Source organism: Orbicella franksi, chromosome 1 (assembly GCF_964199315.1).
Source record: "Orbicella franksi chromosome 1, jaOrbFran1.1, whole genome shotgun sequence".
NCBI classification, from domain to species: Eukaryota; Metazoa; Cnidaria; class Anthozoa; order Scleractinia; family Merulinidae; genus Orbicella; species Orbicella franksi.
In genome coordinates, this window is record NC_138145.1 from 5,787,218 (window position 1) to 5,797,864 (window position 10,647).

The 10,647-nt window shown below is 39.4% G+C and overlaps 1 protein-coding gene across 1 annotated transcript; it reads left to right on the forward strand.

The window, feature by feature from the left end:
* Positions 1-4,575: 4,575 nt before the first annotated feature.
* Positions 4,576-9,099, forward strand: LOC145472075 (uncharacterized). Its single transcript, XM_081454923.1, has one exon. The coding sequence runs from the start codon at positions 8,417-8,419 to the stop codon at positions 8,930-8,932; it is 516 nt and encodes a 171-aa protein (XP_081311049.1). The 5' UTR covers positions 4,576-8,416; the 3' UTR covers positions 8,933-9,099.
* The last annotated feature ends 1,548 nt before the right edge of the window (positions 9,100-10,647 follow it).

Sequence of the window (10,647 nt, forward strand, 5' to 3'; positions counted from 1 at the left end):
TCATCCTTTCTTATTGTTCTCTGCAGCGTTGGAAATATTTAAACCACTGACATACATTACAAATTTAACACTTGAACAACGTATATTTCCAAATAGTTTAAAAATTGCCAAAGTTATCCCGATTTTCAAACAAGGCTGTCGTTCTTCATGCAATAACTACCGGCCCATATCAGTCCTTTCTGCGTTAAGTAAAATTTTTGAGAAGTGCATTCTTAATCAGCTAAAATTTTATTTTATGACTGAGAATATCTTAGTATCTAATCAATATGACTTTAGATCTGGGAGCACTACAACTGATTGCTTGGTAGAATTAATGAATGAGACAACAAAAGCCCTTGATGAAGAAAAATATGCGGTTTCTATTTTTCTTGATTTAAGTAAAGCATTTGACACGGTTAATCACTCTATTCTGTTATCCAAACTTGTATTCGAAGCATTGAAAATCAGTGGTTTAAGTCTTACTTAAGCAACAGGAAACAAAAAGTATTTGTTAACGGTATCGAGTCTAGCTCTCTTTTAATAAGCTCAGGTGTACCGCAAGGGTCGAGTTTAGGTCCCTTTCTTTTTCTAATTTATATTAATGATATTGTTAAATCAACCAACTACTTCTCCGTAAGACTATTTGCTGATGACACTTCTTTAACTGCGACTGGTAAAGATTTAGACGTACTTTTACATAGAATAGACTCTGAATTGCCTGCTATTTATGAATGGTTATGCTCAAACAGATTAACCTTGAATTTAAGTAAGACAAAACACCTGGTTTTTCAACCACGACAGGAAAGAAATTATAATTTACATATCCCTCTTAAACTAACAGGCCGGTACCTAGAACAGTCTTCCAGTGTTAATTATTTAGGACTCATTATTGATTGCTCACTGTCTTGGCACGACCATATCGATTATATAAGTAATAAAATTAGCAAAAGTGTAAATGTTATTGCAAAACTAAAACCCTATGTGACATCCCAATCTCTAACAAGTATTTATTATGCACTTATATATCCCTATTTAACTTATGGTTGCGTACTTGTGGGGTAATAATTACGAGGCTCCATTGTCACAATTGGTGAGACTACAAAACAAAGCTATTAGAATAATCAACAATGTGCCACTTCGTGGTCATATCACTCTCCATTATGTAAACCTTGGTCTTATTAAGCTTCCTGACATTGTTAAACTATATACCTGCCAGCTATTATATGACCGCTTAGTTGATGAAAAACCGCCTAATTACACCTTATCTCTGGTATCTGAGCAACATAACTACGTTACTCGAAGTGCATCCCTACAACACTTAAATCCCGGTTTCTGCAGAAAAAATATAAGGAAATTTTGCCCCACTGTTATTGGATGTTACTATTGGAATGACCTTCCTTTATCTATACGTAACTTAGCGACTAGAAAACGTTTTAAAAAAGCACTCTTCCAGTATTATTTTGCTCAGTATTAATTAATTCATACCTCTTCCTCTCCTATGTTAAGTTAACTTTTTTTACCCTAATTATTATTGTCAATTAAACAAGGGCATCTAATTAGCTTGCTATATTTTTGCCCTTTTCCATTTCTCCTCTTACTTGTCTACTTTATATTTATCTTTGTAATTTTAGAATGGAATAAATAAATAAAATGAAAAATGAAATGACCAAAATCGAAATTTGCCTGCCCGAAATCACCAACGTTTTCAACATATTCACTCTCGCAACCACCTCCTGTGAAAATGTTGCCAGCTTTAACATCACAGTGAACAAGGTCGTTCTCGTAAAGGTACTCTAAGCCTGCGCAGGCTTTATGCACGATATCCAATCGATGTACCCATGGTATATCATCTTCTAAGGTGTCGAGTAGCTGCCGTGCATTGTGAACATACTCGATTTCCCCATCCCCAAGTCTTACTTCTTTCCACAAAAACTCGGTGACGAGTATTGACCTTTCGAATTCCAGACCAAAGGGCCGCAAAACATTAGGGTGGTTCAACTTCATTATGCACTTGACTTCTTTTTCTATCCGGCGTTTATATCTCTAGGTCATTTTTACCAAGTATTCTTTGCAGGCAACATCTAAACTGACTCTGTTCCTTTGCAGTGAGCCTTTGAAGATCCTGCATGTTGCCCCAGAATCGAATGGATTCTTATCTAAGACAGGGTCTGCACTGGCAATGTATACGTTTTCTGTCTCCCCTCCTGCGGGAACCATAAGGCTGTCGCATACTGGTTTTGTTATCTCCTCACTGGGATAACAATTTTTGTATTCCCAGAGTCCAGACGGCGTCATGCGAGGTCTAAAGGCTCCAGGAAGATTGACATGGACATTTACAGTAAATAACACCGCAGGTGTTTTGGGATTTCTTGGCGTCAGCAGCATAAGAAGTAGGGTAATACCTATCGAACCACTTTGCGCATTTCATTAGGTCATCAAACGTGCACATGGATTCTTCAACACAATTGAAACTGCAAGGCTTGTTTGCTTTGTATAGCACCTGTAAGGAAAGGGCGAGACATGGTTAGTGGTTTTTCTTCATGTAAATAGTTGATAGTTGTGTTGCGGGGTACGTTCTAACTGAGCAGGTAGAGGTGTAGGAAGTGTAGAACAAAACCGATGAAAAACTTTACGCTAGGCCGGAATCGCTCGTCTATCATAGAAACTTGTAAATACATTTCGCTCAGGACATTTCCGGTGTGACGAGTATTTAGAGGTAAGAGGATTGACTGATACAGTTTTACAATCTGAGAGAAAAATAAATCACTCCTTTCTAGTTTATTTTTCTTGAGGTGTCTTAATAGTGGAACTGTAAAGTTCCGTTAAAAACTACCCTCGTTACGCGGAATCAATTTGCAAGATGCCTCGTTAGAGAGTTTATGACCCAGTTTATCGTCAACAAGGGCGCAGATCTGTTAAAAACTTACATGGATTGGACAAATTATTTGTTCAACCGTTAAAAGGGAGAAACAGTGAAAGGTTTGAGCCTAGTGTTCTTGGTGTTGTCCGAGTGAGAGTAGTGCCGAGCAAACTTCACTTTACTGATTGTCTGAGGAGTCGCATTGTCATCTTCGGAGTCAGTTGAATACTGCTAATTGCCAAAGTATAGTGGAATAAGGTTATTGACCAGATTGCGTTGCTTTGTTTTGATGCGATTGCTAGTAAACAGCTCAGTGTGATTGCCTGAAGCTGTGTGAAATAGTGTCCCCGTTTTTTTGTTGTTAGTGCCTTTTGTTCTGATGTTTCAGTTTCTGCTGATATTTGTTGGGTTGTTTAAGATAGTGAATAAATCGTCCATTTGTGAGGTGCAAGAGGTCAATTGTGTCGTTCGGCTTATAGCTGTCCACTGTAATTCTTCATTGGTTGTTGTTTCTTTCACAATTCCATTCCGTTTTTTGTTTTTTGATAGCGTTCCGCGATTTAAATGTTAATGCAGTTCCAGTCACTTGTTTGCAATGACAGTAATAACTCTTGATGAATCAAGCAGGCGTGTCTGTGATCAGGCTGGAAAACAAGAGTACCTATGGTAATTGGTTCTTGAATGTGGAACTTTATCAGTATGCGTGTGAATTTAATTGCCTGCTAGTCCAAAGCATTGAAGATAGCTCTGGACTTCCATCTGCTGCCACTACACCATAGTGTAGCTAGTACAACATGTAGAGTCCCATTACTTTCCTCCTGCTTTGAATCGATTTCCATCCCAGCCGATCAAGTATTTCTCCTACACTAGCGGTTGATCATTGTATTGATTTGATAAACGTATGTAAAACATCGATTGCGTCAAGTCTTAGAGTGCGTTCGTACGGAATATTGCTGCTGTGTTTAGTAGTGTCGGATATTACGAAGACATGATGAATCATCGCAGTTAGATACACAACGTTATATGGTCCTATATTCACAACTTGCTTAGTTGTGTATGTGACTGCGACCTTTCATGCATTTACTTGTATCTTCACCATCTACAGGTATATTGCGAACTCACAATGTGACCAACTCCCAGTTGGCTTAACATCTCAGTTGGTAGAGCACTGCACCAGTATCGCAGAGGTCATGGGGCTCGAATCCCATTCAAGCCTGAATGTTTTTTGCGAGCTTTAATTTCAAAAATGCTAAGTTGTGTGTATAACTGAAATGATCAATCCGCATGTCTTGATATCTTTCTCCGCAGTTCAAATGTTTGATATTTCATATATTCACTTGTATCAGATATTACTAAACAATCTCTCCTCTTGCCGTTGCTTGTCGTCTTTGCTTAGTGCCTGAGGATCGTACTCCTTTCAATTTCCTTCCCCGTATTTGAAAATAGACGATATTGCGGCTCAAGTAATGATTCTTATATCAAGTGTTTTTTTTTTCTTTAGAATGAAATGAACTAACTGCTTGTCACGTACGAGAAACCGAATGACACTGGGACAATTGAAATCCTTCTTCCAAGACAAAATAAATGTAACCCGGCAAGGAGCCTGTCAAAACTAAGAATCTTTTGTAGAAAGAACCTTCAAATGCGAGACACAACCGCAAGGCTACATTGCCAAATGGAAACCTACCGAAACTGACTGATGATAATAAATTGAATAACTGATGGCAATTAAAAAAAAAAAAAAAAAAAAGCCCAGTTATGGATGAGCTATATTCAGAGATGGTTCCCACGGTACAAGGTGTCTTTTATGTTCCTTTATGACTATTATCTTGAAAACAAGTCACCCTCAGGCAACAATATTCGGATAATAACGGGATGTCGGCACTTGATTTAAATGTGACATCACGTAGCGAAATTTCTTTATAGCCTGAAGCTGTTACTTTCTCGCCATACATATTGTTCGCGTTTGTAACAAACCACAAGGCACTTAAATCCATCAACAGCAAGATGTGCCTTTGTAAGAATGATCTTCTGAAGGAACGCTAGAAACTTTTCTAGTCTCTACAAAGAACACCCAGCCTGGAACATGAAATCGAGTAACGAAAGGCCGTCGTCGAAACTGCTATCAAAGAGAAACGCGAGAAGTTTACTTGTTCGAAATGCGATTGACGCGGCGACGTCAGAGAAAGAGGCAAGGCTACTACAGTCAGAAAGAAAGTCTGAAGAAAGATTATTTCGCAGGAAAAAAGAAGTCATTCTGCAACGGCAGTCCAGAATTTTGGAAAGACAAACGTCCTCGGTTTCTTTGCCTGAGAAAGAATCAAACCCTCCTCCAAGCAAGGAAAAGTTGTCGTCTTTGAGACGTAGTCATTCTCTGATCACTCTTCCTGATATTCATGCTGCACAAAGAAAAATAGTAAGGCAGTCAAAGAAACACAGTGACACAGACGTGAAGCCATGGCAAGTGAGGAAGAATGGAGAAGGGTTTTCCACAGACCTTTGTCCCATAGAAGACTGGACAGAGTTAAGAAAGTGTAGGTATTTGCGCTCTTGTTCAAGAACCCAAAAAATGTTAGATGTCGAGCAATTATCTGACCGGTTATCCCTTTAACGACGACCTCTCGTCGATTTAACCATAAAACGAAAATACTGGAAAGTCTGGGAAACACTTTCAAATAGTGATGTCTGCAGACATCGAAGACAGTAGGTCATTAACGTTGAAAAAATATTCTGCTACTATTTATTTAGACACTTAACAGTAATGAACCATGTACGACCTACTTTGCCAAGTTCTTGGTTGAGTTTCTTGACTTAGTCGATTAAATCAATATCGCATTTTATTTTGCCCCTTTCAAGCTAGTTTGATACTGATTGTTGACGGGTTTATGCACTTAAAATTTTATTTCACGCAGTTTTGTGAGGTCGCTATGCAGAGATGAAGTAAGGTTGTACTCATTTAAAGACTTATTGAGAGAATGACAAAGGACTTTGTAGAAATATTGGGCAGAGCAAGTTGATAACAGTACGTGACGATCATTGATCGGTAGGCTTCTATTGTTAAATCGTTTTATATGTAGCCACAATGATATTAGCCGACCAGCACAGCGGACCCCCAGTGCTATTTCCTGTCGTAATGCAAAGATCAAACACTAATTGTTGTTGCTGTGAGCAGACTCTAGACTTCGTTTGGCGAGAATTCGTCTCGGGGTAGGGGGAGAGGTTACTCCGGTGACGGAAGCTTTTATTTATGCATCTAAACTAAACCCCCAAAATCCTCCATACCGTGAATGATCCACGGTAACGTAGCATGCATGTACCGCATTGTTATTTGTACTGACATTTTAAGGCCAAAAGGTTAAAGGGTAAAGTCGTAAAATCGGAAACTAGTAGCAGAAAATAGCATAATCGGAGAATGAGTGTAAAAACTTTAGTGGTAAATCAGAGAATAGTAACCATAAATCGGTATACTATTCCTCCGATTTAGCCGCAATAGCACTACTCTCGATCGAGCGAGTGAGCGACTGATTTCTAGTAACCGGTATAAACTCGCATCTACGAGTTTAAAAATGATTTCACCTGATTACTTCCTTACTGAATTAAGCAGCAATCAATCAATAAAGAAATACAGTTAGGATATTATACCTTATCACTTGACTACTTGATGTTGTTTATGCTTTCCCTTGCTCTTTGCCCCGCTCACCAGAACCTCGCAACCAAGCCGCCACTTTGTTCGTGGAAGCCCTGGCATCAGTGTTTTGTGTATCCCCCATGGGGGATACACATATCTCAGGCCGCCATTTTGGAGGGGATACACATATCAATGTGACACCGGTCTCTTTGAACATTTGGTACATTTTGGTCATTTTTGATACTGTCAAACCAACCGGTCGCACGAGAAAAACCTGTGTGACGACAGATGTTTTTGTGAGACAAACCACATTTTACGCTAGTGCGACCCGGCGCTTAGTTTAGATCCAAAATATTTTGTAGCAGGGTTGGCCTTTACGTAACATAGGGTGTGAAATATGACTTTACTGGCACCATTTGGTCCAGTTCAAAAGCGAAAAGTCGCCCAAATCGTCAATTCCGCCAGGCCGATTTCGCTTTGATAAACAAGACAAAATCGTCAAGAAAGTCAGTTTGAAGAAATTTCATCAAATCCGTCACTTTCTTTCCTGCGTGCATATATGGACAACACTGGAAGATTTCAAGACTCAGTTGAGTCCATGGGAATAGGGGATGCGTTGAGGGTTCAGATGCATTTTTCAAGTGCTCAGTACGCGATGTCTTGATGTCCCCAGTTTGTACACAAGGCAGCAATACAATAAACCATATTCGTAATCCCGTTAGTGGACTGGAACTAGCTTGCAATGGAGGCTCATGTTGGGGAATATCATGAAAAAGAGATAAATGTCATTTACGTTTGAGAAGACTCCCTGCGTTAGCCTCAGTTCAGTGCAAGCTAGTTCCAGTCCAACACCGAGAACACTAATATTGTCTTCAGTGAAACATGTACGACTGTATTTCAATGACGTTTGAATTCTTTTCTGTTATTCGTTTCATTTGCATTGTAACATTTTTAAGATGTCGCGTTGAGTCCTCGCTACACCAGGAACGGCGGCCGTTTTGAGAAATATCTCGGCGTTCATTAAATTCGCCTTAGAGTCAGAGAAGGGTTGGTGAGTGAGGAACTACATCTGAGTGAAATGCAAAGCCGTTAGATCACTTCAGCGGGCGGGTTTTGTTATTTTCTTGTTGAGCGGGTGGAGAATCATATCCTCTAATAACAAGTTTAGTTGTTGAGTTGTTGGTTAGAATGAAGTGCATGAACTGCTTGTGACGTACGACAAAACGCATGACGCTAAATTACTAAGTCATTTCCGAGTTGCTCTTTGGCTTTGTATCAAAACGAGTCCGACTTCGTGACAAGCAATTGTTATGAAAACGCGTTTCATCTGTAAGTTCAGTCATTCTCGTGCAAATCAAACTCATTTTCATAAGAAAGGTTTTGCACGAGGACTCGTTGTTAAACAGGGGCAAAAGGCAACTCGGAAATGGCCTATTGAAAACCTTCTTCCATGACAGAATAAATGTGGCCCGGCGAAGGGCCTGTCGAAACAAAGAATATTTTGTGTAAAAACCTTCATCACGAGACACAAGCGCAAGGCCACACTGACAGATAGAAACCTTCCGAAACTGACGGATAAGAATAAATTGGAAGAATATTTTGAAAGCCCAGACAAGGATGAGATATATGCAGAGATGGTTCCCACGATACACGGTGTCTTTTATGTTATTTATGACTTATCGTCTTGAAAGCCAGTCACCCTCAAGCAATAATATTCAGATAATAACGGGATGTCGGCACTTGATTTAAATGTGACGTCACCAAGCGAAACTTCTTTATAGCCTGAAGCTGTTACTTTCTCGCTATATATATAATTATATTGTTCGTGTTTGGAACAAACCACAAGGCACTTACGTCCATCAACAACAAGATGTACGTTTGTAAGAATGATCTTCTGAAGGAACGCTAGAAACTTTTCTAGTCTCTACAAAGAACACCCAGCCTGGAACATGAAATCAAGCAACGAAAAGCCTTCACCGATACTGCTATCAAAGAGAAACGCGAGAAGTTTACTTGTTCGAAATGCGATTGACGCGGCGACGTCAGAGAAAGAGGCAAGGCTACTACAGTCAGAAAGAAAGTCTGAAGAAAGATTATTTCGCAGGAAAAAAGAAGTCATTCTGCAACGGCAGTCCAGAATTTTGGAAAGACAAACGTCCTCGGTTTCTTTGCCTGAGAAAGAATCAAACCCTCCTCCAAGCAAGGAAAAGTTGTCGTCTTTGAGACGTAGTCATTCTCTGATCACTCTTCCTGATATAAATGCTGCACAAAGGAAAATAGAAAGGCATTCAAAGAAACACAGTGACACGGACGTGAAGCGGTGGCAGGTGAATGGAAAAGGGTTTTCCACCGATACTTGTCCCATAGAAGACTGGACAGAGTTAAGAAAGTGTAGGTATTTGCGGTCTTGCTCAAGGAACAAAATGTTAGATGTCGACCAATTACCTGACCGGATATCTCTTTAACGGTGACCTCTCGCCGATTTATTGACAATTCTACTAGGAGAAATGAGGAAGGAAGCACAAAATGAAAATACTGGAAAGTTTGGGAATCATTTTCAAATAGCGATTTGATGTCATCTGCAGACATAGAAGACAGTGGGTCATTAACGTTGAAAAAATATTCTGTTTCTATTTATATCTTCCACTTGCTCTGATAGAAACTTAATAGTAATGAACTATGTATGACCTACTTTGCATGCAAGTTCTTGGTGAGAGACAATAACATTTGAGTTTCTTGACCTAATCGAGTAAATTAATAATGTGTTTTAATTTGTCACCTCCAAACTAGTTTGGTACTGATTGTTGCCGGTTTTATGCACTTAAAATTTTATTTCATGGCGTTTTGTGTAGTCGCTATGCAAAGATGAAGTCAGGTTGTATTCATTTAAAGACTTATTGAGGAGAGAGACAAAGGGCTTTGTAGAAATATTGGGCGGAGCAGATTAATAGCCGTAACGATCATTAATCTTCGATTGTGGAGCCATTGGTAGGCTTCTGTTGTTAAATTGCTTTTATGTAACCACTATGATATTAGCCGACCAGCATAGCGGACCTCCAGTGCTATTTCCTGTCGTAATGCAAAGATCATACACTCATTGTCGTTGCTGTAGGCAGATTCTGAACTATGCTTGGCGAGAGTTCGTCCCGGGGTGCGGGTGAGAAGGTACTCCGGTGGCGGAAGGTACAAACTCAGGCCCTTATTTATCGATTAAAATTAAACCCTAAAAATCTTCGATATATTGTGAATCATCCACCAGACAGGAGGCTTTTTCCAAGCTTGGAGACAAAATGAAGCACAGCATGCATGTACCGCATTGTTATTTGTGCAAGATTTTGAAAGCGGTGTTGATACGAAAAGCTGAAATTTTCTCACATGAAGTTTATTTGTTGATATATTATACTGAAGGATGGTAATTAATAATAATAAAACGAATTTTTAAACAGGATAAACCATCAGTACTAATAGTACTGTTATCAAAGGGGCCCTGCAATACTTAACAATTAACAAACGTAAGAATTTAGCAAACTACGTCAGTACAAAGCACATAAAAAATCAGATATCAAAACTACAAATGACAAAGTTCCTTGACGTCTTGTTTAACAAAAACTCTAGAATTCATATTTCTAACCTCTAACGGTAAGCTATTTAAAGATTTAAGCACCAAAAGGAAGCTGGAAAGGAAACACTTTATGACCTCTAATGATGTCTATGGTTTGCGTGCAGACATTCATTTCCTTTTAAGCGGAATAAGTGACGTCTGCACGCAAGCTTATGATGTACAAATCGATATTCATCTTCAACTCCCAAAACAACTGTAAAAATGCTGGCCGAAAGGTTAAACCCTAAGAATCTCAAATTGCCATTTAAACCCCTTCCGGCCTGCTCAGGGGAGAGGGGGAGAGTTGGTGAGCGTATTTGGTTTCAAGGAGTCTCATATTGAATCAGCCATGTTAATCTCCATCGTACCCAGGGATCGCTTTTTCTAGGCAGGATTTTCTTTCAGCGGCGCAAGGTAATATGTGTTGGTTACTGCGTGACCTAGCGTGAAGCCATGATTGCCTTAGATTATCTCTTTATTGCGAGTTTGTGGACCGAAACATAGTCGAGGTCAATAAACAAGCACAAGAAGAACGAGGCCGATATCCAGCCATCGTGACCGATCAAGCTTGGTCAATAA

What these genes read in the sequence shown, in the direction of transcription:
- LOC145472075 (XM_081454923.1), top strand. Translation starts at nt 8,417, where the DNA reads ATGAAATCAAGCAACGAAAAGCCTTCACCGATACTGCTATCAAAGAGA.